The 26522-nt window shown below is 50.7% G+C and overlaps 9 protein-coding genes across 9 annotated transcripts; 4 read left to right on the top strand and 5 right to left on the bottom strand.

Annotated features, from left to right (window-relative positions):
• Window positions 1–108: 108 nt before the first annotated feature.
• AtWU_02086 (monooxygenase) lies at window positions 109–1359 on the bottom strand (the record flags this gene model as incomplete). Its single annotated transcript, XM_035497200.1, has 1 exon — window positions 109–1359. One exon carries the CDS (start codon window positions 1357–1359, stop codon window positions 109–111), a length of 1251 nt encoding a protein of 416 aa, XP_035353093.1.
• Window positions 1360–4295: 2936 nt separating this feature from the next.
• On the top strand, window positions 4296–4739 carry AtWU_02085 (phosphotransferase family protein; the record flags this gene model as incomplete). The annotated part of the gene is made up of 2 exons (XM_035497199.1): window positions 4296–4407; window positions 4480–4739. The coding sequence occupies 2 exons, from the start codon at window positions 4296–4298 to the stop codon at window positions 4737–4739; spliced, it is 372 nt and encodes a 123-aa protein (XP_035353092.1).
• Window positions 4740–5700: 961 nt separating this feature from the next.
• On the bottom strand, window positions 5701–6094 carry AtWU_02084 (uncharacterized protein; the record flags this gene model as incomplete). Its single annotated transcript, XM_035497198.1, has 3 exons — window positions 5701–5864; window positions 5922–5953; window positions 6009–6094. 3 exons carry the CDS (start codon window positions 6092–6094, stop codon window positions 5701–5703), a joined length of 282 nt encoding a protein of 93 aa, XP_035353091.1.
• Window positions 6095–11856: 5762 nt separating this feature from the next.
• Window positions 11857–13093, bottom strand: AtWU_02083 (biotin synthase; the record flags this gene model as incomplete). The annotated part of the gene is made up of 2 exons (XM_035497197.1): window positions 11857–12804; window positions 12887–13093. The coding sequence occupies 2 exons, from the start codon at window positions 13091–13093 to the stop codon at window positions 11857–11859; spliced, it is 1155 nt and encodes a 384-aa protein (XP_035353090.1).
• Window positions 13094–14107: 1014 nt separating this feature from the next.
• Window positions 14108–16787, bottom strand: bioDA (adenosylmethionine-8-amino-7-oxononanoate aminotransferase; the record flags this gene model as incomplete). Its single annotated transcript, XM_035497196.1, has 5 exons — window positions 14108–14286; window positions 14380–14960; window positions 15026–16356; window positions 16442–16541; window positions 16600–16787. 5 exons carry the CDS (start codon window positions 16785–16787, stop codon window positions 14108–14110), a joined length of 2379 nt encoding a protein of 792 aa, XP_035353089.1.
• Window positions 16788–17883: 1096 nt separating this feature from the next.
• On the top strand, window positions 17884–19300 carry AtWU_02081 (aminotransferase class I/II-fold pyridoxal phosphate-dependent enzyme; the record flags this gene model as incomplete). Its single annotated transcript, XM_035497195.1, has 3 exons — window positions 17884–18688; window positions 18768–18910; window positions 18968–19300. The coding sequence occupies 3 exons, from the start codon at window positions 17884–17886 to the stop codon at window positions 19298–19300; spliced, it is 1281 nt and encodes a 426-aa protein (XP_035353088.1).
• Window positions 19301–19617: 317 nt separating this feature from the next.
• Window positions 19618–20751, bottom strand: AtWU_02080 (uncharacterized protein; the record flags this gene model as incomplete). Its single annotated transcript, XM_035497194.1, has 2 exons — window positions 19618–19778; window positions 19839–20751. The coding sequence occupies 2 exons, from the start codon at window positions 20749–20751 to the stop codon at window positions 19618–19620; spliced, it is 1074 nt and encodes a 357-aa protein (XP_035353087.1).
• A 699-nt stretch (window positions 20752–21450) lies between these two features.
• Window positions 21451–22793, top strand: AtWU_02079 (NAD(P)/FAD-dependent oxidoreductase; the record flags this gene model as incomplete). Its single annotated transcript, XM_035497193.1, has 2 exons — window positions 21451–22264; window positions 22309–22793. The coding sequence occupies 2 exons, from the start codon at window positions 21451–21453 to the stop codon at window positions 22791–22793; spliced, it is 1299 nt and encodes a 432-aa protein (XP_035353086.1).
• Window positions 22794–23537: 744 nt separating this feature from the next.
• AtWU_02078 (putative very-long-chain acyl-CoA synthetase family protein (CefD1)) lies at window positions 23538–25592 on the top strand (the record flags this gene model as incomplete). Its single annotated transcript, XM_035497192.1, has 3 exons — window positions 23538–23547; window positions 23629–25096; window positions 25175–25592. 3 exons carry the CDS (start codon window positions 23538–23540, stop codon window positions 25590–25592), a joined length of 1896 nt encoding a protein of 631 aa, XP_035353085.1.
• Window positions 25593–26522: the final 930 nt, after the last annotated feature.

Genomic DNA, 26522 nt, shown 5'->3' with positions numbered 1-26522 from the left:
AGTGACAACAAATTAACCCCATAAAGCCCATTGTACAAGCGAGACACGCACAGCAATTAAACAAATTCTATATAAAACCGCCAAAACCGCCAGAATCTCCGACGCTTCTCAGTTGTTGACCATGTTCGGATACTCCGGCAGCTTCCAGTCCTTGTTGCAATCTTCACGCAGAACCCATTGCGCCAGGACGTCCAATCTCAAGAAGGATGCTATTGCAAATAGGAGATACACGACAGTGATGCCCAAAGTAGATGAAGGGAGCCTGCTCATGTAATCGTGATCGTCCAAGAGTCCCTTTTGGACATTCACCATGAAGGGCTTGAGCTTATCCTCATAAATCTTGAAAGCCTCCGCGATATCCTCCTTGGAACCAGTGCCCTTCGCACAACGTTTGCTTATCTCCCCTGCCAGAATGTAAGCACCAACCACGGCACACGGCGTCCCCATTCCTGTCATAGCAGATGGACAATAAGCCGCATCTCCGACCAAGACAACACGGCCCCGCGACCAGCTATCCAGATTCACCACTCCCATGCGCTCACAATAGAAATCGTCCGCCTCTTCCATACCCCGGATAATCTCCTCCGATTTCCATCCTGCATCGTTAAATACCTGTCCCATAACCTGCTTCTCCCTCTCCACATCACCCCTGGTGCAATTCTCGAAAGGTCCCGCCTTGCAGAACATATACGCCTGTATCTTGTGCGGATCATGACGACGCATCATAATCCCACGTCCCTGGGTAGTTACATACACCGTGGCGTCGTATCCCTCTCTATTCTTCAGCTCACTCTCAATCGTGAAATACCCAGCACACACACCAATCGAGTGAACCTGATCTTCACCTTCAAGCATCATCGACCTCGTACGAGACCCCAGACCATCCGCACCAACAACGAGATCAAATTGCTCTCTCCTCCCATTCGAGAAGACCACGTCAACAAACTCATCAGTTTGGTGCATCTCCACCACATACACACCAAACAAATACTCCACGCGATCCTTAACAGCATCATGAAGCATATTGCAAAGATCCCCCCTCATAATCTCATAATCGGTAGTAAAGCTCTGCAATCCTTTTCCACTTCGATTTGCAGGGAAATATCCCCATCGCTTGTTGCGGCTATCAACAAGCTGCAGACCTTGTTCTGGAACGGTGACCTTGCGAAAGGCTTTCTCGAGACCCATCCGTTGTAGGACTTCAATGCCAGGACTGCGGAGATCGACTTGGAGCCCTGTTGCTCGTAGACCAGGGTATCGCTCGATGATTGTGATGTTGTGGCCGAGTCTGGATAGCCAGAATGCGAGGGCGTTGCCGGCGATGCCTGCGCCGGAGATGAGGATTTTGAGACTGGTCATTGTTTGTCTTCAATTGAGGCTGGTGTTGGAAGGGGTGTTGGAATAAAAATGAGAAGGAATACTCAGGTCGAAGAAGAGGCACTGGCTTCATATATATACGATGGAAGGGCATTATCTTCAAGCTGTCCCTACAGCAAGGTAGTCCGGTATATGACCGATAGGACCGTTACGGCCGTTACGACCGAAAATCCCGTGATGTCCGAATGCCCGAATTGCCCGAGTGCTAAGACGGCGTAAGAATGGGGGCCAATGGGTATTAGGGGTAATTACTCAATATTATGCTTATTGTTAGAACATATTGGCTGGGTTATTGAACAATCTCGTGCTTCGCACACACCACTTACATGAGCTTCGCCGGGGCGACTGGAAGACTGCATTTTTGTGCAAATGCAGATGTCAACCATTACACTGGGATTTACGACGTGGTAGTCGGACTTGGATATATTCCAAAATGGCGCACAACCACAAGGAGCTTTGTAGGACTGGACAGAAACCCCACGATCTGTGATCAGACTTGAGTATTATCAGAGTACCCGTGAGAGTATCAGTGTGTGAGTCGGTAACTCTGTAAGATTGCGTAACTATAATGATTAAACTCAACATCAAATAAAAGCATAGACTTCACTGGCTACTAAGGGCCTTATACTAGAGTGCCCTGCCCTTCGTGAAGGTAAATGCTTTCCTATAGGTTGACCTTTTCCTAGGTTAGGGGACAACTAACACATTACACATCATAGCATAAAATTCTAAAGCATCCTGGTATCATCTACTCCCACAATCACAGTATTACAATGTTCAGCGCCGCAAGTATTACCCAGGTACGGCTTTTTCATACGCAAGCCCTGATAACTTTGTCTTTACCCAGGAAATTATCCCACTTCACCTACTGATACTGAAGCTTGGAGGCTTCTCCTTCTAAGTTAGAAAAGTATGAAGTCGTAACTCGTGCATTGGCAGTTATATAAAAGCAAATAACATTCTTTGTTTGTTCTCCATCCACACGGCGCATATAGATGGTCATTCAGTAGTAGCCTGTATTTGTCAACAAGCAACGAAACTGACATCTGCATCAACCCCTGCTCTCTCTGTAATGGTCAGCAATCTTCTCAGTAACATGTTTCCGTCTCTCATTTGCCAGTTTTGTCGACTCTGTCAATTGCTCCTCTTCACGTTGATTTGGGATTCTCATGGAGCTGGGTTCGTAAGACACCCCGCGTTTTTTGCCGGACGAATTACCCTTGTTCATCATGAATTCAGCCTGGGAAGCACTGAGGTCAAGTCGGAATGCAGCTTCGTCACGACCTGCGTTCTTGTCGCCTGAAGACATGATGGTGATTGAGTCTCGTTGCTGGATCACTAAAATAATGGCGAGTGAGCCTGAGAGATTCCTGTGTGACCCTTGGTATCAGGAGAATGCGGAGATAAATCTGAGGATAGCAGATGAGATCGAGGAAGATTGATCTGGTATCTCTGGTTAGGATCTCTTGTCGAAGAGGATGAAGATGGTTATTTATCCTCGAGATGGAAGAGCTGTTCGAAGGCTTTTTTACCCATATCAAGTGCTGTTAGGATGGTGCCGATGAGTATAGTTTGACTGTCAGTATGTCTCACGGTGGAAGATATCTACGTGCTGTGCTCAACAAAGGAATACTCCTACTAACGTCTGTATAGAGCAACTATACTATGGCAATCGCCCAGGTGAAGCCGTAGTCATTGTTGAATAGAGCCCGAAATCAGACTGAGTTGGAAGGCTATGTGATTCATCGGAGCTAATGTTGATGGACATAGTTCTCTTATTTCCTGGTCCCTTATACTATCTATCATTGAAGTTTCCTACCCAGGCATGTACTAGATGACAGCCGCCTAGGGTATTGAGTTAGAAAGGGAATGAGTTATCATCGGGTTCTATCGTTGAAAGCATAGCAGTAATAGCACTAGTAGAGATACTCTTGAAATTGGGTGTCGAAGAAGGACGGGGCTACCCTGTGATCCTTGTATTGTGTATATCGTACAACTTAAAGGATTAAGGACATGCATGAAGTATAAGGTTTTACATATTCAGAAAGCTACGAAGTTAAATTAAGCTTAAAAGGATAGAAAAGTAACTTGCCGGCCTCTAACCTACAGAATACTAGTCTACGAACCCAATGAATTTCCCAGGCACAAGAATATAGTAACAGATTTTATAGAATAAATATTAATGACGCAAAGGTCCACTCCCAGATGATGAATATCTAATTATTCAGAATACAGATCCTAGATTGAGTAGCAAAAGGACCTTTTCGTAGATAAAATCCTATAAATCTGGCAGTTTAAACTTAGGGAAACCCTCCTCCCCCAAAATTAGTCCTCGATTCAATGCCACCACTGGCGCCCTTCTACCATTGCACCACCACCTCCATTTGTGATCACGGCATCCTATCTTGTAACTCCCAGGAACCCAGTGTACTCAAACGCCAACGCTCATAGCAATAAGCCCTGGGCATGTGGCTATCACCGTAAGATCTACAGGGTATACCGGTGGGGAAAAGCCTGTCAATTAGTATTTCTGACGCTCTGTGGCTGAAGTGTATACTACCTCGCCTCAACAAGTCGACGGATTGGTTGAATGGAGCTTTATTCATGGAGTACGAAGTACAATTTGCCATATTGACTTCTCGTTGGTGTTGTGATATACAGGGCTTGCGGAAGCCCCCTCCCCCCGAGCGTTCTCAACGCAAAATTTGGACTTACACTTCATATCGAGCAAGCGAAGCACCAGCGCAATGATGTGGTACAATCTGCTACTGATTGGCGGCGTAGATATGTTGTCAGGAAGCTATTTTGCAAATTAGCAAGATCGTCGACTAACTTCATCTACTCGTGGTCGTGTTTCAGGGTCATTCCGGCTACGATGCGACGATCCCATGCCTCCCCATGTGCTCCTCAGCGCAAACATGCAAATCGTGGGCGTAACAGACTGGGAATTCTCCTACGCAGCACCGGCAGAGTTCTCGGCTGCATCGCCATGGTGGCTACTTCTCGAACAACCAGAGTATTGGCCAGATGGTATGGAATCTTGGACGGGGGTTATTCGAGCATAGGTTGCAAACTTGTATGAACGTGTTAATTGATCGCTAGGAGGCCCTCATAAACTCTGGACGCTGAAAAGAGGGACAAGGGTTCTCGGGCCTATGCAAGAGAGTTGGGAGAGTGGTGGTTTCTTGGTCAGTTATGCAGCGCAAAGGAACTTTGCTTTTGATACGACCTTCTGGCAGGATATTGACGAGCGGTTCTTCGGGCCTGCTGAGTCGCCTGAAGTTTCATGGAAAATGGCAGTCAAATTGGTTTACGAGAAGGAGAAGAAGAATGTAAAGGCATGGGCAGAAGAAGCTGGATGATATGAATGAGAGGTTTTGGCGTGGGAGTCTTGATGAATGGGGTGTTGTTTGTCGTTCATAATTTGTACGCCTTGAGGAGCAAGGTATAGGAGTCGGTATGGTTCTCAAGGTTAGGGTGTTCCAGGCAGCTTCAGCCCCTACTTTCGAGCTTCTGTATAATCACTGGCATTAGACGTTCCGGGCCAACTGCCGAAGTGATCTACATTAGCTCCCTTTAAGGGCAATGTGCGGGAGATCTTTCATCCGCTGTACGATATGCCGAATAATCTATCCGTAATATGGATAGCACTCTACGGTGAAACAACTATCTGACGGGTCATAAAGATACCCTGACCTCGGTGCAGATGTAGGCAGCAGACTTAATTGATAGATGCCTATGTAGCATTGAATTGCAGCAACGACACGTAACCTTCACAGCTCGAAGATGCAGCTACGAAAGGGGCTGTGTTGATTGTTTGAGGGGTACGGAGTAGTCTAACCTCTTTGCGAAAGGATCCGAGTCTCGTGATCAGCATCATGCAGTGCGGGATTGGATGTGTGAGTATGTGATTGGCTGTTGAGCTGCAGAACGTCTCTCCCCGCTTCCGGTGGCGGGTATGGGGTAATGATAGGTTGGTGGTCTCAAAATTGAGTCGCCAGTGCAGTAGGGAGGCACGAAACAGCATTTTCTTAGAAACTAAGACTCGGTCGGTAATTCCACTCATTTGTAAAAGAAGATAGATAGCATAAGTGCAATAACCGGCTTGCTTCTCAATTCAATGCTAATCTGTGATAACTGAACCAGCAAGTTAATGCCTGGTCAAATTCATAATCCCGAAACCACAAATCCATGCCTCATCTCTTCCGGAGAGTAAAAGGAAACCCAAACTCCATATGCGCCATCATTCATGAAAGCCGTAACCATATTCCACGCTAAGTGTGCCCGATTGTAATGCAATGTCGTTCCTTCCATCAAGGGTAATTACTGAAGGTCATAGACGACCAGCGCCCGTTCGATATCCTGGACTGTTTCTTTGTCGCCGTAGGCATCCATCAGGGCCCGGTTCTTTCGAAGACGTTCCTCTTCTTCACGGTCGAACTGGGGCTGGCGGGCTTGGTTTTCGTAGTAGTTGGCGACTCCGAAGCCTACAGTTAATGGTTAGATGGTGGGAGTGGATTTGTGTATTGAAGGGTGGAAAGTACCGAGAGCTATGGCGCCCATAAGCGGGAGATACCTGTATTCATTAGCTATGATTCAATACGTCATCTGGGGAATGAAGGCACACTCACCATCTGCTAGGCTTCTTGAATGCGGGACTTAGAGTAGGTCTCTTGATGAAAGGCTGCGAGCCAGAGGGAGAAGCCGAGACGTTCATGGTTGGTAATGTTGTAGTGATGATTTGATGTTCAATATGGTTGATTTGTCTTGATAAGTGCGAAGCGGATACTGGAGGATTCAAGTGACGGCTAGACCAAGGTTTATTTATAAGATGGGGGAGTTCCCGACGATCACCTTATTTTCGGGTATGGGGAGTGGAGAGTATCCTGATTATGGCATGATCGGGAATCGTCATACGATGGATTTGCCGATCCCCCTCAACGTCACAGCATACCTGCATCATGCAGCATATTCATCAACATGATGTTGCATGTGGGAATAGTAGATTGAATTAAACATGGCTTGTAATTATTACAGCATTCCCTACTCTTGCTTGCCACTTGGCTAGGATATTGACTGGGGAGAATGAATGCGATGTCAGGCTTCACTATTTGGTAGATGAGCGATGAATAGCATCTCTGTCCTGTCTGCTATATAATCTGCTTCCGTCTATGTCTTCTCCTCTCCTTTTCTTCCTTATCATCTGCTATGCTCAGTCCAGGAATATATACTACTACCCAATCTGATGCCCTTGCGCAGTGATATAGGGCTAAACTATATATATTAAACCCTAGCGCCCGAACGGCTTAGTGGTCGCGTGCGCTGCATGGAACACTTTGATTGAATCGACCAATTACCCTATCCCCTACTACATCATATCGACTCTCTCTGAATACGAGTTCTGACTCTCAACAATCTCCTTTTGCAACAGGCCGTCATACTCCCGCTTGACGGAATCATACATGCCTAAAGTGAACTTAGCCCTAGCATGTCCGGCTGGCGACAAAATATATAATCGGGCACTGGTGAGGCAGAAGAACAAGTATTCTTCGAAAATTTGCCAGACAACATGGGGTGGTAAGCACTTTACCTTACCACAGCCGATCATACAACGACATCGAAACCCCCAGAGGTAAGAGGTTACATAATGGCAAAGATGGCAAGAGAGGTATTGGACTTGGTCAAGTCCCAATATGACTACGGCTTGGAGAGAAGGGTGGTCCAAAATACTCCCAACCCATCGGCCGTAACAAAGGCAAATGGGACATTGGGAACCACATGGCCTGTTTCCTCTACTGGGTGAGGAATGAGAACTCGTAATTTAATGAAGTAGTACTATTTGATTCTAACTTATAGCCAGAGCAATGGGAACGGAAATCCCAGAAAACCGTCTAATCAACACAATATAACATCGGCCACAGAGAACCTGGATTGTTCCTCTAAATCTCAGCAAGACCACCATTGTCATCAACATGATAGGCTGAAATACTACCCAGCTCTCCACGAATTTCTCTTCTTCAATCAGTCTAGTCTAAGGGGTTATCTATCCTTAACCCTAATACTACCTTCTGGGGTCGGAAATAGCTGCGAAAGGGCTTTATAAGTGTCTGAAGCGATCGTACGCTCCTTGATCTCAAAGATAATCATGACATTCCTTTAATTCCCACAATTTCTTCATTGATAGGTCTCCTTACATATCGCTGCGGTACGACAAATAGGCCCGGCGTTGGAATCACTCAAATCTTTCCGATACCGAGTTCCCTATATCGAACCCCTCTCGAAATATGGAGATAGAGGGGTACATTCTCGGGTGTACAACCATTTGGAAGGCTCAAAACCCGAAGAGCCACGAACGAGAACAAGGTCTTCTGGGTTACCGGCCTGGGGACGGCGAGGACACAACCCTGAGGCACATACTTATACTCTCTGTTGCTAAGTGCACTATATTTGGGCATTGCAATTCCCTTCATGCACCCGCTCAACCAAACATGAGCCATGTTCCAGCAACCTGAGAGTACTTGAGATATGGTATGGGTTTCCACAATACGAATATGCCTCAAGATTATCAGAAAGCAACTGTTGGCATATCACTATGCCATGTCTGGATTGGAAGCGAGTACTGTGTCCTGTCCTTCTTGAATTGTGAATGTGGCAGGCTGTTGCTATTTCGATACATGGAATGTGTGGCAGCCTGAAAAGCGTTCGAATTCGAGAAGTAAGAGTGTTTCGGAGTGTTGTCCGAATTCCTGCGAATGGATGGGCATGTCGACCACGTGTATGCAGAAATGGCCGGCATTATGGCTATATAAAAGCTGCACAATGGCCAAATACAAAACTTACGCTTTCCATCTGCCGTGCCTACGTTGACACAAGAAGAGGAGGCGTATACATCGCAAACCAGACTCTTCGGATGATTTCTTGGCTTCGAAGATAATGGCAGAACCAAGAGAGCCCGAAGGAGGGGATATCTACTCGGAGAAAGAAAGAAGAGCATCTCAAGCATTGACGAACTTGGCATCTGTGTTCGAGGTACAAAGTCCTACGCAGACAGTTTATCTGCTTATATACACCAGAATCTCGGAAGCGGGCACACTAAGGAATTGATTAAAGCAGAGCACAAATGCCTACACGCTTTATTCTTCTCGCCAGCAATCTTGCCGGACCTGGATGGCTAAGTGGCGAGATTATATACTGTCTGTAAAGATAGCAAGTTACCTGGCTGGTCGGGTCGCTGTCCCACACTACATATCAAACTCTATGGGACTATTCATTCGTCTTCCTGGCTATGCGGGCCCTGTGGGGATGGCTCCATCGAAGAATCTTCGCCCGCAGAGAGACAGAGGGGCGGAATTACGAGGTAGTTGATCATGGTCTCGATCTCATGCTATCCGGCATTTGAATGCTTGGACAGACAGTTTATTCAATCTTGGGGATATTCGGCCATCCTCAGCTCCACTTATATACTCTCTGAGAAGTAACCCTAGATCTGAGAAGACATGATACTTCTTCCACGGTAAAGTTGCTCTGTGGTATGCACCGTGGCGCGAATTACATAGTTGTCGACGCCAGTCTCTTCTCCAACTGGTGCAAGAGTGGAACCGGTTCAGCGATCACAGCGATGCATCATCAAAGGAACTGGATTCCGCCGCGGCTTACACGTACACCTATCAAGACAGAACTCCGAATCTGACAAAGTGGAATTCGAGAGACTGTATTCGTCTCTACTACAGATGCAGACCAGATGAGTTCACATATCTGCACTACCGGAAGGTATCGACGCTCGGAACCCAATGGAGCGGAAGATAAGGGACCATTTTGGCACTTATTCAAGGCCTCTAAACGATGCGAGAAACTTCCAATGACAGCCTGGTTGTCCATAGGAAGTTCATTCCTAATGGATTTGAACTTCGTTGACTTGTGTGTTTAACAAAGGGAGCCCTGGAAGAGCTCAGAAAAAGCCCTTGAGGTGATACGCAACAGCTACTCGGCTGTTATCACATTGGCTATGAAGAGCGACCCGTTCGTTTGCCACATTACACCAGGCGAGAACATACATGTGTTTCTCTTATAGTATACACCCATACCCCTGATCATAAAGCTTCTGGTTATCTGGATGACCGTATCCAAGAGCCAACGAGCCAACGATCAGACTATCCTATACATTGTAGATCGATATTGCGACACGTCCGAGAATCTCGCCAAGTTTATGACTCTTGTCTTGGGATCCTGGCCGCCAAAACGCAAGGACGAAATAAATTAAGTCATACCGTGGCGTATACCTACTATGGACAACACATTCCGAACAAGGGATTATCCAGAGTCACATCCCGTTTTGGCAGAAATTGGACCATCGCGGGGCTGTCTACCTCGTAAAGGAATCTTATACCCAGGGCCATCTTGATACAAAGTCATAGCCGTTGTATAGATCACAGCCGTCAATAATGCATTTCTATCTTTCTTGAACGCCAGCCGCGGCAAGGAGATGCCAATTGAAGAATCAGAGGGGGAAACCGACAGCAGACTTTGGCACAGCTTCAGACAATATATGTCTCCGGCAATACTACATCGCATATACTGCTGGCTTGCTGGAGAGTAATCGAAGAAGAACGGCACGATGAGGCGTGCAAAATACCAAAGATCTCAAAACACAGAATATGGATAGTTTATATAGGCGGTCTGTGTTTGACTATCTTTATATCTCCGGATGTGCCCAACAACTACGGTTTCTATGCAGGATGGGCTTCGCCATATACAACTCTTAAATGTCCTATGTCACTGGCAGACGAATATAACCTTGCGTTACATATAACTCACAGCACGTGCACAGCATATTATTCTCCTCGCCCAGACCTAAATAACCGAACTAAGTCGCAGTCAATCAAACAGCTCCCTGATCTGCGGAGCACAATCATATACACCCTCCAACCACTCCACATCTACCATGAAGACAATCTGTCCATATATGAAGACAACACAAGACCCAAGTCTTTCTGAGACTTCTATTCCGCAAAGGGATATCTCAAGGGGCATCGAATATGCCATCATTTACAACTGGCGTTCGCCTCTTATACTATCTTGTTTCTACTAGACCGAGTACCATCCCGCTGTGCCTCTCACAGAATACAACCAACCCCTCATGGGTTACTACTATATATAATACTGGCATATTCGGCGTCAGTCTCTAGCCAAGATCAGAAAGACAGGCATGCCAGACGGAACCTTTGATGCAACATGCCATTGTCTTCTGACAATACCGGTATTTCTACTATGGTAGAGTTCAGACTCCACAAAGACCAACAGGTTGAAGATGCTAGTTTGCTTCGGAGAATTCCGTATACTGGGAATTTTTTTGCTGATTTCGATGATCGCTACATAATTGTGTTTACCGATTACTAGACCATGGAGTCGAGGCAAGGTTTTTCGGCCGTGTCAAGATGGTACAAGAGCGGTGTTCTACTGAGTACAAGACATGGATGGCTATCAAACAGGTACTCTGTCCCTTCACTGTATCAAAAAATCAAGAATTTGAGCGACGAATATCTTGCCAAATTCAGTTGTTTTGGTCAGGTTGTCCAAAGAACCCTTCAGTGTGCAGCCAAATATATTTTCTCCCATGAGCACCGGGGGAATTAGCAGAAGTGACATTTGGAGCAAATATCACCATGCATGATCTCCCCGGTCTCAGAGAGAGAAGAGGGTGTACTTATCATATCGACCCAAGAGCAAATGGCTATCCGATACATGTCTCCTGCATCGACGAGAACCCTGCATATGGGTTGATGCATCTTCCCTTGTTACACCAACATGGAAGTGGACACATACGCAAAACCTGGTCCCGGGGGGATGTTTTATACGATCCTAGAATCAAACCCTGAGGCAAGGATTTTTCTATGGGGGGTAATATTATCTATTCTGGGATTGGATGTCCTTAGACAGTGCTTCTTCTACACGTCGTGAGGTCTAGAGAAATTTAAGATATCCGTGTGTGGTGTGGTGGAATCAATTACGGAGGGATTGGCAGTTGTAGGGCGTGTGGGTGAGGAGGGATATATGAGTCTTTTGATAACAATACCTTCTTTCCTGATCGAGTCTTCAGTAGCTGTTGCTGGGTGGAGTATAGGGTAGAAATGGCTACTTCTGGGAACTTGCCTTTGTGTTGTTAACTTCCGGTTACGGATGCTTAACTGGTTTGTGTCTATCCAATCAATGGCCAATATGCCATTGATGAGTTGAGTTGTTGTGGTGACATGAGATGGATATCGTCGATGTTATGGTGTCGCATACTTGCCGTGGCTGTTAATGAGGTGTTGAAATGGGAGAAGCCAAGGTGGGAGGGACTCTATGAACAGACTGCTGATTTGGTGTGTATACTATTCATGAAGATCTAGTCATTCTTCTGGCTGCTTTGAATCATAGCCAGTTGCATGATGCTATCCAGATAGTGTTCAACCGATATAACCATTTAATTCATTCAACTATCTAAGCACTAACCGCGGCCTGCGCAGTCCCCTCAATCTCCTGCACCTTCGCCTCCTCCTTAACATGCTCACCCTCAAAGCTCTTCATAGGGTAAAATCCCCACTTCTCAAACATCGCCCTATCCTCATCCCACCCATTACAATCCGTCGTAAGCATCTTCTCACCCGTAAACACAGCATTAGCACCCGCCATAAAGCAAGCAACCTGCTGCTCCTCACTGAGAGAAATTCTCCCCGCCGCAAGTCTAACAATAGTAGCCGGCATAACCACTCTGGCAGTGGCCACCGTCCTCAGAATCTTATCAAACGAAATCATCTTCCTCTCTCCCAGGGGAGTCCCCGGAATCGGCACAAGAGCATTAACCGGGAAACTCTCAGGATGCTTCTCCAACCCAGACATGGTATAAATCAACCCCACGCGATCCTCATCCTTCTCACCCAGACCCAAAATACCACCAGAGCAAACATTAATCCCCGCATCCCGCACATTCGCCAACGTCTTCAACCGCTCATCATACGACCTCGTCGTAATAATCTCAGGGTAAAACTCCCTCGACGTATCCAGGTTATGGTTGTATGCCGTCAACCCAGCATCCTTCAGTTCCTTGGCCTGCGCTTCATCAATCATTCCCAGCGTCACGCACACTTCCATCCCCATGCCCCGCACCCCGGACACCATGGCTTTGATGTTCTTCAGACTGGTCTTGCGGCCGCGCATGTCGCGCCAGGCGGCGCCCATGCAGAACCGTGTGCTGCCGTTGGCTTTGGCGGTGCGGGCGGCTGTGAGGACTTCGTCGACGGGGGACATCTTGGTGGCTTTTAGACCGGTTTGGTACCGCGAGGATTGTGCGCAGTAAGAGCAGTCTTCGCTGCAGCCGCCGGTTTTGATGTTCATTAGCGTGCACATTTGGATGGCGCTGGGGTCGTGGAAGCGGCGGTGGACGGCTGCCTATATTCATTGGGGCATTGTTAGTGAGGGTTCTACTTAGGTGGGGGTTGGGTGAGGATTAGTGGGCTCTGGGGGAGCGTACAGCGGCATAGGTGAGCTGGTTCAAAGGCGTCTCATAGATCTGTTGAATCTCTTCACGGGTCCAGTTGGTGCGTGGTGCGGTGGCGGCAGTGGCTTCACGCAGGGCAGTTGGGATACGGCTGGCAATGGCGGCGGCACTGGGGGAGGTGGATTGCACGGTGCCGTAGTTGCGGCGGAGGAGGACCCCGGGGAGGGTACGGAGAGACATTGTGTGATCCTGTTGTGTTTGTTTTGTCTCTGTGTGGTGGGTGTTGTGTGTAGATGGGGATGTAGTATATGAAGTGGTGGAAAGATGAAGAGGTACTGGGGAAGAGAAGAGGGGAGATGATTGTTGACAGTGAGTGAAGGAGTGTTCCAGGCTACACACTATTAATTAACTACTACGGAGTAATTACTAGACCACACTCTCTCCATACTGCTAACTAGCTTAACACCTCGGGCGAAAAGAGGGGCAGCAGACTATTACTACTGACTATCATCTCACAACAACCGGATTAACATTAGTGTCAGACAGATAGTTGGCCAGCCAGTCAGCGCCGATCGAATGGAATTAAGCATGAGTGAGTAAGTGTTGCGGGTGGGCGGCAGCCCTTGTTGACCCCAACCGGGTGTGGTCAACCACAACATCCATACCCTAGTAATTGACCAAGTTGACGATTTGATTCAGAGGAGATAGTGGTATTGATTGACTTCGTCTCCGGTGAGATGATTTGGCTAAATTGATGGATCAACTTTTGATCCCAGATTAAATTAGGCATAGGAGAATTAATGGCTGCTCGGAGGGAACTGGCTTGGGGGGTTGGCTTGGCTGCATGTGCTTTGCTGGGGGAAGCAATCCCACACAGTCAGAGTCAACTTGCCCTCAATCCCTCCAGAGTCGAAGAATGGGGTTATGACGATGGTAAGATCCACTTGTTACGGACCAAAGGAGCTCCGCTGCAGCAACCCGGATCACATTGCCGCTGATTGGTTGTTGAGTCTCAAACATTCTGGCTCTGTTCGGGCCGTCGGTGAGGATGGGATTGTTAAGCAAAACGAGGATCGGAATCACAAGGGGGAAAACAAAACTTAATTCCTTCTATGCCAATCACAATGTCATTGTTTGTCCGTTATGTCATGTCTATCCCTATACTATACTAGTTTAATACAACGTAGTTTGTCGTTATTTATGGTGTATTGTGTCGTATACACTGTACTATAGATCTGATCGGAAGAATCTTCTTCACTCCACCAACAACGCCGCCCGCAGCACTTCCTCAATCTCCCGTAATGCCTCCGGGGTTGACGTGACACTGGCCATCAGGTACAGCACATTGCCCAGCACGCGTGAATGCACTGCAAAATGCTCCCCACCCGCTGCCAGCCGCTGCTGCAGTCCTTGGGCCGCCGTCGACGTGTATCCTGCAGCAGAGATTGTGCCCTCCGGTTAGCGGCTATTCTCGGCCAATAAACACGAAAAAAAAAGTTAATCGACAGGAGGGAAATTCAACTCACCTCCGCCCTGAGTATCCTTCAGGGCAATACTCAAAACCGTTCCTAGGGCAAATAACCCCTCCACAGCCGGCGCTTGGGACAGCTGCCCTACCAACCCATGCGACCAGACGCTCCAGACCTCCGGTCGCGCCCGGGGCGCAGAGGCGAGCGCCGCCGGCTGCCAATCCCGCCGGTACTTGTCCCATGCCCCACTGCGTTCCAGCTGCTTCATCGTTCGCAATGAGTCCACCGCGACTTGGCACCCAACCGCGTGCGCCGTGTAGCTGTGCCCGTGCAGCAGCGCATCGCTCTTGTGTGGACTCGAGAACGCCTGGAACACCTCGTTGCTCGCCAGCGTCGTGCACAGCGGTACCAGCCCGCCTGTGAGCAGCTTCGCGTTGACCGCGATGTCGGCATCCACCCCAAGAAAAGCGGCCGACGATCGCTGTCCCAGCCGGTACAGCCCGGTGAACACCTCGTCGAAGATGATTGGGAGTCCCGACCACGACGATCCCGCCGCCGCGCCTGCAGTGGCGCCAGGGGCAAAGAGCTCCGGGTGACCACGCACCACTTCAGCCAGGCACCGCTGGAAGAGGGGGTCACTGTTATTGGTCAGTATGCGGCGTGTATACTACCTATCTTGTTGTAAACAGGATGGAAGACTCACCAGAATAGCATGCCTCCCGCTCCTAAGATCACCGGCTCCATGATCAGCGAGCCAAATTTCATTCCCTGCTGCTGCACCAGCTCTGCGATCGTCCCCCGGATGTACTCTTGGTAGCGCTGTCCAACCTCCGAGGCGACCCGCGTCTCTAGATCGAACACTGCATCCAACGACGAGTACTCGAGGTCAGGCCCCAAGGCCGACCGCAGATTCTCGGGGATTTGTACCTTCCACACTCCTTGTGACATCTGCACCTGGGGGTAATCGAACCAGTAGCCCCGACCCCGGTACCACTCCACCTTCTTATTGTATGTAGAAGGCTCCGAGCAGTCCATCACTCCGATCGTATCACCGTGGTAGCTGCCCTTGAGGCCGAGGATACTAATCTGCTCTTGGCTGGCATCCCAGCCGTACCGGTCACACGCCGCCCGGAGACCCATCTTAATAGCCACCTCCATGCCCGTGCTGCCATTGTCGCTGTAGAAGACCTTCTGCAGACGCGGATTCCCGACCGTCTGCAGCAGCGTTTCCGCCAAAGTCAGTGCAGGCTCGTGGATGTTCCCGGGGAACATGACATGACCGTAGCGACCTGCAGCGTACGCCGCCGACAGGGCCAGATCGGGGTTTCCGTGCCCGAGACCTTGCGTCCACCACGAGGCAGAGCCATCAAACGTCGCGCGCAGGCCACCCTCCTGCGAGGGCTCCGCAGGCTTGTAAGTCTGGAAGAAATCGTCATACGCCGAATCAATTACCGTAATATCCTTCGGCGCCATCCCGTGGTGCTGCGTGAACGGATACCAAATGGTCTCGTGAGCCCGACCGGACATGGCCTCCAGGCGCTCAATTCGCGCCTCATTCTTCGCTGTCATCTCCTCCAACAACCCCGCTACATCGGTACCCCGCGCCACACGCTCGTAGTACCCAGCCATGGCCTCCTCATCGCGGGCCTCGGCATCCGCATCCCGCGATGCCGGGCGCGCGGGGGGCTGCGGCAGCGGCACCAGGGGGATACTCTTTTTCTGGAAATAGGTGCGCAGATACTCATGATTCTGGTAGTAATCATCCTGAAACAGCAACACAGAATTTACATCGTACCCGCGCAACAACAATGACTCATACGCCGAGATGGAGGACGAGATGCCGCCGAGGCGGGAGTCCGCAATCAGAACAATCGGCAGCCGTAAAGGCCGATACAAATCGGCCTGGGAATTGCCATTGGGGCCTGGCGAGTGCACGCCGCCTGCTGTTTCAACGAGGGCAAAATCAATGCCCTTTGCTGCCCAGTCGGAGAGGGTCTGATGGATGGAGGTGATGATATCATCATCCCGCGGAATCTGTGCTATTGTCAGCTCACTCATCCATTTGCTCGGCTGTTGGCGCATTGCACCACCACAGAGTCAGAGGGATTGGGAATCGCACCGTCAGTTGCTTCTGCTTCGCCGCAATGTGTGGGCTGACGGGCTCGTCGAATTGGTACAGACACTTGGTCAGCGTGCCCGGGGCGTAGCGCCGGATGTGTCTGGGCTAGTAGTGAGCGGGATGAAACTTGGGGCTGGGGGCCTTGATTTAGGTCGTACCGGTCATCTGCATCGTCTAATGGACCGGTTGACACCGGTTTCAAGAATGCCGCGGGCGATTGAGAGTTAAGACGTTGGATGGCATTGCAGAGAACGGTGGATACAATGGTCTTGCCGACGTCGGTGTTGGCACCGTAGACCTGGTGGGCGCGGAGGGAACGCCAAAGGGCGGCACCGACGGGGGGCATGGGAGGCAGCCAGGGGAGGAATTAGAGAATAGGAGAATATAAGAATAGAAGATATATATAAAGAAGTTAAGGGGAAATGGGAGATCAAGGAATTGGTACTTTATTATGTACCAAGTATATGGCTATCACGAAAGTCACTCTCACTCTTTTTACTAAGATAAGGCGGATTGACAGCGGGATATGCAACCTGCAAGGCGGAAAATAGCCGAGGCAATCAATGAGGCACTCAGGCAGCGGGCCACTATTCCTTAGGCATCCAGCCAGAATCTAAAATAATTAACATGATAATATAATAAAACTGGGCAGTACTTTAGTTAGTACGTAGCAGTCAACTAATCTACCAACTAACTAACCAGTTAGTTAGGTTAGTTTACCCTCCCCACCGGTTGAATCCTTGATCTTCCCAACAGTAGTCTAGTCAACCCACAACATCCGCCGAACGGGTTCAATTTCTGTTATGTTATGTGATTTCAATGCCGCATCTGCTTGTCCTTCTCCGTCCCGAGGTATCCATCCATTTCCCACCTTTTTTTTTCTCTTCTCTCCTGGATCAACTCCGAAGGCCCCATAACGCTAGAGAGCCACCAGAAAACCAATGGAAAATCTGGCAGCTCAGGCAACCAACCAGCCCATCTGTTGTGATTACGGAGATTACCTCTGTCTCCCGAAGGCTGGCTAATGCCATTCCACTACTACTAATCCAGTTGAACTCCGTCAGGCACACGCCCTGCTGGATGGATGGATCCACCCGGTAAATCAGTTGGCAGTTGGTGTGAAAATCCCCTCTCTCTCCACGCCTTTCCGGTGTGATGGGAGACTAACTGATTAGTCTAGTTCTGTTTGGTAAGGAGAACGGCGGAGATCTGGCCGGATTTCACATTCATTTTACCTATCTGTATATCTAGCTATCTAGTGTCACATTTCCCCGGAGATAGTGTTGATACTATGTTTGATATTCAATTTCATTCTCAACCTACTACTTACTGACTCACTCAGTTCAATTCAATTCCTCTCTCATTTACTCTTCCTCTCCTTCAAACAGCAATTACTATACCCAATTGCCCTCCCTCACCCTCCCCTCACATACACATACACAATGCCCCCCTCCACCCCCAATCCCAATCCCAATTCAAACCCCAGTACCCTCCTCACCTCCCTCCGCACAGCCCTCCAACACCGCAAATCCAAGAACTCCCTGCGCCGCCTAACCCTCATCCCCCCCACCTCCACGGACTTCTCCTCCAACGACTTCCTCTCCCTCAGCACCTCCCCCCTCTTCCGCGCCCGCTACACCACCCACCTCTCCAGCGCACCCCCCTTCTACCCCTTCGCCTCTGGCGGCTCCCGCCTCCTAACCGGCAACTCCCCCTACGCCGAAGCCCTAGAGACCTTCATCGCGAGCTTCCACAACGCCCCCAGCGGGCTGCTCTTCAACTCAGGCTTCGACGCAAACGTAGGCGTGCTCTCCTGCATCCCGCAACCAGGCGATGTCATCATCCACGATGAGTACATCCATGCGAGTGCGCACGAGGGGATGCGGTTATCCCGTGCCGGGAAGAAGGTTCCCTTTGCGCATAGCTGTCCCCAGGCCCTGGAAGATGTGTTAAGAAGGGAGGTGGAGAGTGATGAGAAGTTGAGGAGTGGGGAACGGAACGTCTTCATCGTTATCGAGAGTATATATAGTATGGATGGGGATATTGCGCCGATAAGGGAGTTCGTGGAGGTGGTGGAGAGGGTGGTGAAGAGTAAGGGAAATGCCAATGCGTATTTTATCGTTGATGAGGCGCATGCTACCGGGGCTTTTGGACCGAGGGGTGCGGGCGTGGTGCAGGAGTTGGGGGTTGAGGAGAAGATGTTTATTCGCGTGCATACGTTTGGGAAGGCGTTGGGGAGTCATGGTGGTTAGTACTATCCATTCCTGTTTCTGTTTGGTGTGGTGGTTGGGGGGTATGGGTTATACTGATTTTGATACTGTGTTAGCGATTGCGCTCTGCTGCCCCGACACACGCGAATACCTCATCAACTACGCCCGCAGTCTCATCTACACTACCGCATTGGGGTTCCCGTTCCTGGCATCGATTCGGACGGCGTATGAGATGTTGGCGGAGGGGGAGACCGAAGAGGTATGCTACCATCCCTAATACTTACTTTTATTGATTGTGGTGAGCTAATGTGCACAGCTACAACGCAATCTACAACACCTCATTGAATACCTAGGCAATCGTCTAGATGCCCTCGGGTCCTGGGACCCAGCTATCTTCGAAGTGGACCATTTCCCGCGCTCGCCTATCTTCTCGCTGCGCAGTCCGGTGCCGCGCCAGTTGGCGGCTGCATGTCAGCGGAAAGGGTTCATGGTGCATCCGATTATGTCGCCGACGGTGCCCAAGGGGAAGGAGAGGGTGAGGGTGTGTTTGCATGCGGGGAATACGGTCGAGGAGATTGATGGGTTGGTGGAGACGATTTTGGCGTGGTTGAATGGAAGGGAGAGTGAGAAGAGGGTGGCGAGGCTTTAGTTCACTTGCCATATCTTCTTAGATATATCTGTAGTTTTTATAGATATACCGGAGAAGATGGGGAAGACATTGGGCTGTACATATTATTAGCTGCATTTAGGAAATATCTGATCATATCATATCATATCATATCAAAGCCATGCTGTAATCCCAGTCCTGTAACTCCGTGGCCATATTCCTATTCCTCCCTCCCTTCCAGTGTAAACTCCATGTAAGCCATGAGAAGCGTAGTTCCGTGGATATCCTGCCAGTTACAAAGAAAATAAACTCCCGTGATGCATTCTATCCCTCCTTCCAGTTCCCTGCTCTCCCCTCACCTAGTGAATCCAGTAGTTGCGGCAGGTCGGGCAGGTCGGTTCCAGGGTGTCAAAGGTGTCGAGCCACTGTTCCAAGCATGCCCGGTGGTAGTTGGTTCCGCAGAATCCCCGGCACCAGACCAGCAAGCTGTGATCGTAGTCCGGACCGGCAAGCTCTTCGTCTACATTCACTGTACGTTAGCACTTTTCAATCATCAAGTTAATGAAGTCAGGAATCTTACCGTCCATCTCCTCCCAGTCATCATCCTCATCGTCTTCGGTTCCCTCATCGTCGGACATGTCGCAGCGCATGCTCTCATCCAGATAGGGGAGAAGACAGATTCCACAGTCGCCATCCACAGGGCGCGGCTTGACCCGTTGAGGCTTCGGAGACGTAGGGGAGTCGCAGTACATCGACACATTGCTTTCTCCAGACGGTATCGGTCTCGGGGCTGTTTGATGGGCGGGATGGGTATGACCCGAAGCGATCAAGGTGCTGCTGACGAGTTGGACCGCCGGGGTGTGGGGACGATGATGGAACGCAGAATTGGCGTGCGGAAGAGGCGAAGCACTGCCGGAAGCTGAAGCTGAAATAGTGGTAGCAACGGAATCACCCGCAGGACGGACGATCTCGACTCGGGGTCTTGAGTTCTGCGGGTGATGATGGTTCGCACCCATCCCGACCATGCCATGCTGGATGGTGATTCGGCTCGATGAGCTGGGCCCATGATGGCTGGCCGTGAGGTTGGTGACTGCGAGTCCACTACCCGTGGCCATGATGGTGGGGTTGGGCGGCATATGAAGGTAGCTGTTCGACATGGCTGTGGTGGGTTCAGCAGATCGCTCAGCTAGATACCGCTGCAGTTTCGCCTCCCACTGTTCGACCAGGGTCAAATATTGGTATCGGTGCTGGTTGGGACAGAGCAGAAGACTGGCAAGTTCGCTGAGAATTGGATTAACGGCGGATATGGAAGAGGTTGCTGTGAAGATGTGGGTGCCTCGTTCGATCAGAGTGTACGCTTCGTCACGCTTCTGATAACTGATCAAATTGTTGCACCGGCGATTGTAGGAGTGCGAGACACCGACACAGTGGTGATCAGCTGCAGGGTTAATTTTCAGAATGTCAGCCAACTGATAACGAGATGCAGACGCCATGATGACGGCGGGGTGATTAGTCGCTGACGGGGTGATTAGTCGGCGAGGGGGGAAGAGGAGACGAAGGGAGAGAATAACGATGCAGACGGTGCAGACGAGGATCATGAGTAGCACCGAGAGAAGCGAGAACAGTGAATGGCAGTGAATGAAAGGGGACGTAAAGAAAGCGCCACGACAGCAGAGGGGCACCCATGTGGTCTGGGTCATCATTTCTCGTACCTGATTGCTAACTATGCGGAACTAAGCTTCAAGGCCCGATGGAAATGCAGGCGAACAGCACCAGGCACCAAATTCGGGATGGACTCCGGAAAGTGGATGTTGAAAGATGACGATGAGGAGGAGAAAGGCGCAGATGAAAAGGAAGATGGGATGGTAGGGATGGATGGACTCATGCTTATGCCATAATGGCTTCAGCGCAACAAAAAGCGGAAGACTCCGAGACTCCCTCGGCGCGTGATCGAGGGGTTTGACTGAAGGGATGCAATCCCGGTTAGATGGTTGGTTGGATGGTTTAGTTGGATTGATAACACTCTTTCTTGCTTGTCGGGATAAATGCTTTTATCTGCTTTTTTATCATCTGCTGTCTCTCTCCCCCTCCTTCCTTTCTCCTCTTTTCTTCCCCGCACGTGGTCCAGATCACATTGTCAACCTTCCATCTGCCCATCACCACCACTCATATTCCATCTCCCACCTCCCCCCATGGATACTTCCCGAGACGTCCCAGACATTCTTATCGTGGGTGCTGGCATCTTCGGGGTCAGCACAGCCTACCATCTTGCTCAGCAGCTCGAGCGACCGTCACAGATCGTCCTGTTAGATCGCGCCGCCCCGCCATCCACCCCCGCGGCATCCACCGATATCAACAAAATCATTCGTGCCGACTACACCAACCCTCTCTACGTCGCTTTGGGGTTCGAAACTATTGAACAGTGGAAGTCACTGCCGTTCTTCCGAGAAGCACAAGTCTACCACCCCTCGGGATGGATCGCCTTGGAGGAGAAAGATAGCGATGTCCCCGCATTGATAAGGAAGAACTTCCGCGATTATGGTCGCGCCGACGTCATCGAGGAATGGTCCGAAGAGAAAGTCCGTCACGCATGGGGTGGACTACTCGAGAAGACAGACTGCTCCCCTTTTGGCTCATATTACTATAATTCTTCTGCTGGCTGGGCGGACGCAGGAAAAGCATTGCAGCTGATGGCACAAGAAGCGATCAAGCTGGGTGTCCGATATGAGGTCGGGGAGGCACGCAGAATCGTTCGTGACGAAGAGGGTGTCAGTGGTGTTAAAACAGCAGACGGTTCCATCTACCATGCTCGAAAGGTCTTGTTGTCCACAGGGGCATGGACAAGTCAGCTCATGTCCTCGGTGGAGGATGACTTGGACCTGCCGGGGCCAGACCGAGTAGAGCAGCAAATATCAGCAGCGGGAGTAACAGTCTCGCATTTTCAACTCTCGTCGGAAGAAAAATCCCGCTACTCGCAGCTGCCGGTATTTGTCTACGGGGGGGAAGGTGGGTTATATCCTGGCCCGGCGTGGACAAGCTGACACATCCAGGCGAGGTCATTCCTCCCACTGCGGAGGGGATCCTCAAGTTTACTACCGCCGCTTCTTTCAGGAACACCATCCGCACGGCGTCCGGACATGAAATTTCGGTGCCGCTGGTAGATCAAATTCATGTGCCTGAAGCATTGCAGGAAGATCATCTGCGCGCCATTCGACCTCGTCTGCCACAGTTTCTTGAGGACCATCCCCGTCCCGACTACTGGCGCATATGCTGGGATGCAATCTCGCCCAGCCAGCATCCCCTAATTACCCGCCATCCAGACGATCGACTGTCCAACTTGTATTTCGCAGTAGGGGGATCTTTCCATTGCTACAAGTTTCTCCCGACAATTGGCACTTACGTGGTCAACGTGTTGCACGGGGTGTCGAACGGACGCGAAAAAGACGAGGCCTGGACGTGGAAGGAGCATCACCCGGATGAAAGAGGAGTGCATGCGCATTTGGTCCCTGAGAGAGAGATTCGAGATGTTGTCTAGGACATACATGGCTGCATCCTGGTGTTTGCTGAAATCAACACCAGCGGCTCAGGCTTCCGCAACCGGACAAGCTTGAACCGGGAGAAGCAACTCTTCACCGAGGAAAGTATATATCATGCTGCATCATCCCCCTTGCGTGCATCACAACGACCAAAAAGGGGGTCCCTTGATGATTTGTCACCACTATTTCCTCCGATCTACGCCCCACCTAGCCACAAGATAATGCACAATGCCATGGTAGCAGAGTAGACAGCTAGACAGCTGGGAACAGCATCGTACGTGTTCCATAGGAGATAAAACAAAGTAACCGATCCGTTGGGGCAAAACACTGGGTCACTGCCAGACCTGGTGGGAACCGCAACGTTGAACCTCCAGAATTATGGATCCTGAAGAAGCTTCGCGACCCACTCTGTTCCAAACATTCCTCCCTTCCCCCCAAAAAAGCAATCTGAAGGCCAGCTGTTTGACCCGAGGTTGAGAACGAGAGAGAGGAGGAACTGGCCGCACCCCCCGCCGCTTGAGCCCTTGGGACAACCGTGATTTGCTCCGCAGCGCCTCCTGCATATTATCCGGATGCGGAGAGAGACACACATAGCCTGGACCGAGGATGTGGTCGGCAATGAAATCTATCTACTCCACGTCTTCCCCTCATATCTTGACAATTAATCTATCTCCATAGCATATACAGTTATTCCTCTCACAACATTTTTAGCGACATATTTCAAGTTGGCAACCGGCCTGACCATGGCGTTAGGTGATCACCCCTTACACCCTTCACCTATAGACTATGTACGTCATGTAGCACAGCACTAACATCAATGGCATCACCGCGCAGCAACATCAACAGGAGTCGCAGCCATCGCTCTAGCCGCCTACCTAGATGCCAAATTCCACCTCACCAACGATGCATCCAGCATGCTGGCCCAGCGGCGCTCCCTCCGCGACACAGCGAAAGCCGCCGCACAAGGGCAACTGAGCATGTGGCCCGTCTTCGCCGCCACGGCATCGCAGTACCCCGACATGGTCTGTATTTGGACACGCGAACAGTCCTACACATACCGGGAAGCCCTAGCCGCCGCAGCCCGGTACGGCCACTTCTACCTGTCGAAGGGGGTGCAAAAGGGCGACCTGGTAGCGTTCTATCTGCAGAACCGGGCGGAATTTATGTTCGCCTGGTTAGGGCTCTTAAGCATCGGGTGTGCCCCGGCAACCATCAACTACAACCTGACTGGCGATGCGCTGATGCATTGCCTATCCATCAGTGGCGCCAAGCTGCTGCTGGTTGACCCGGAGCCTGAATGTATGGCTCGCATCGAGGAGCGAAGATCGACGATCGAGAATGAGCTGGGTATGCAGCTCGTCACTGTTGACGATGTATTTAATAACTATTTGCTTTCGTTTCCGGCGTCTGTGCCAATGAACGGTCAGTTGGCCTCCCACGTCCCTGGCGAATTTCCCGCCATCCTCCTCTACACCTCCGGCACGACCGGTCTGCCCAAAGGCTGCGCCTTCACCACCTCCCGGCTCTATGCCACTCAGGCCATCCGCAACAGTAACATAACCAACGTGTCCGGCCCCGGCGGGGACAGGTGGTACAGCGCGATGCCGCTGTACCACGGGACGTCAGCGATCGCCATGATCAACAACATAGTTGGCGGACGAAGCATCGCCATCGCGCCGCGATTCAGTGTGCGCAATTTCTGGCCCGATGTCCGGGCCTCTCAGGCCACGGTCTTCGTGTATGTCGGCGAAGTAGTCCGTTATCTACTGGCCGCACCGCCATCACCCCAAGACCGGGAGCACGGGGTGCGCATGATGTACGGGAACGGTCTGCGGCCGGACGTCTGGGAGCGGTTCCGGGAGCGGTTCGGGGTGGCGGAGGTCGGGGAGTTCTTTAACAGCACGGAGGGGGTCTTCGGGCTGTTTAACCTCAATCGCGGGCCGTTCACGGCGGCGGCTGTCGGGCATCATGGGTTGTTATTGCGGGCAAGTTTGAGGAATACATATGTTCCTGTCGTGGTGGATGCAGAGACGGGGGATGCGGTGCGTGATGAGAAGACGGGGCTGGTGAAGCGGGCGCCGTATGATGAGGGCGGGGAGATACTGGTCAAGGTGCCAGATGAGAAGGCGTTTCAGGGGTATTGGAGGAACGAAGCAGCGACGAAGAAAAAGTTCATGCGGGATGTGCTGGCGAAAGGGGATTTGTGGTATCGGTCTGGGGATGCGTTGAGGCGGGATGGGGATGGGAGGTGGTATTTCCTCGATCGGCTGGGGGATACGTTCCGGTGGAAGAGTGAGAATGTGTATGTCTATTCTTACTATCCCTTGCTTTGTGCTTATTTGTCATCGTGGTTGGTGTTGGCTAATGGTTCATTATGCAGGTCCACGGCAGAAGTAGCCCAAGTACTGGGCCGGTATCCTGGCATCCAGGAAGCCAATGTGTATGGAGTGAAAGTGCCTCATCATGAAGGCCGTGCAGGATGTGCGGCCTTATTGCTCAGTCCCGAGGCCCGCAGCGGGTTTGACGGGCAGGGACTGGCCCGGTTCGCGCGTGCACACCTGCCGCGGTATGCGGTGCCGGTCTTCTTGCGCGTCGTGGAACAGTCATGGCATATTCATAACCATAAGCAGAACAAGGGGCCGCTGCGCCAGGAGGGCGTGGAGCCAGCCAAGTTAGGGTCGAAGGTGGTGCAGGGCCACCGCGACCGGCTGTTTTGGTTGCCTCCGGGGTCGGAGGGCTACATAGAGTTTGGTGAGAAAGATTGGCAGCGTCTCGCGGGGGGTGAGGCGAAGTTGTAAATAGTAGGCAGAAGCGTATATATGATGATTCATGACCATGCTAATCCATTAAAGCCATTTTGGACGTCTTATTCATGTTTTGGTACGATCGCGATCCGGGGACTGACTCGTGCAGAAGACTGGTCAGATAGCAACCCTAAGTCAACCAACAGATGATACCAGAGATATCTACCAAGTACTCCGTACAACCAGAGTATTCCGTACTGTTCCCGACCATGGCAGCAGAAGACAGCGATCGCACCACGGGATGCCCAATGCATCATCCCTTGCAGATCAGCACATCTTGCCCTGATTTGTCCGGAGGGAACGTCCGCCGGCCCATCCGTCAGTCACCGCTGGACCAGCGCCCGCTTCGGTTCTAGACTATCACTGACTAGGTAATTAAATTGTCTGTCAGCATCAGGACTATTCCATTCTCTTGACCGCTAGCGACCACGACACGAGGCCCGCTAAGCATTGCACGGGATGATCGGATGCACAAGGAGAGGGGAACAGAAGATCAAGTAGAAAAAAAACCACGCATGCGCTGGGGAGGAGCTTAAGCTGCAGGTCGGATGGATCCTGAATCAGGATGGCTTGGTTTGAGTCTGCGAACTAACTAGTCAAGTAATTCTCTAGTGGCAAAGACTGACGAAACACCACGCGATAGTCAAGCCCTAAGCCTTTTCTGCCTGGTGCATGCTGATGGCTTCATCCATGAGAGACAGACAGACAGACCCTCTTGGAGTATCCGCTAAGTCACTTAGTGGGTATTCTTGTCTGCCTGTCTGATTGTCACCTCCACCCCAGTGCTCCACTTGCATGGCATCTAAGAACAACTTCCACCATGGAACATTCTCCGCAACTGCTGCTGCTCACTGCTCGGTAATTTCCCCTGGATTAGCGCGTCGGTCATTCTTCTTCGGTTCTTCCTGCCACGCGATGGCTGCC

This window comes from Aspergillus tubingensis (assembly GCF_013340325.1).
Source record: "Aspergillus tubingensis WU-2223L DNA, scaffold_3, whole genome shotgun sequence".
Lineage (NCBI taxonomy): Eukaryota > Fungi > Ascomycota > Eurotiomycetes > Eurotiales > Aspergillaceae > Aspergillus > Aspergillus tubingensis.
This window is presented reverse-complemented; position numbering and strand designations above follow the sequence as displayed.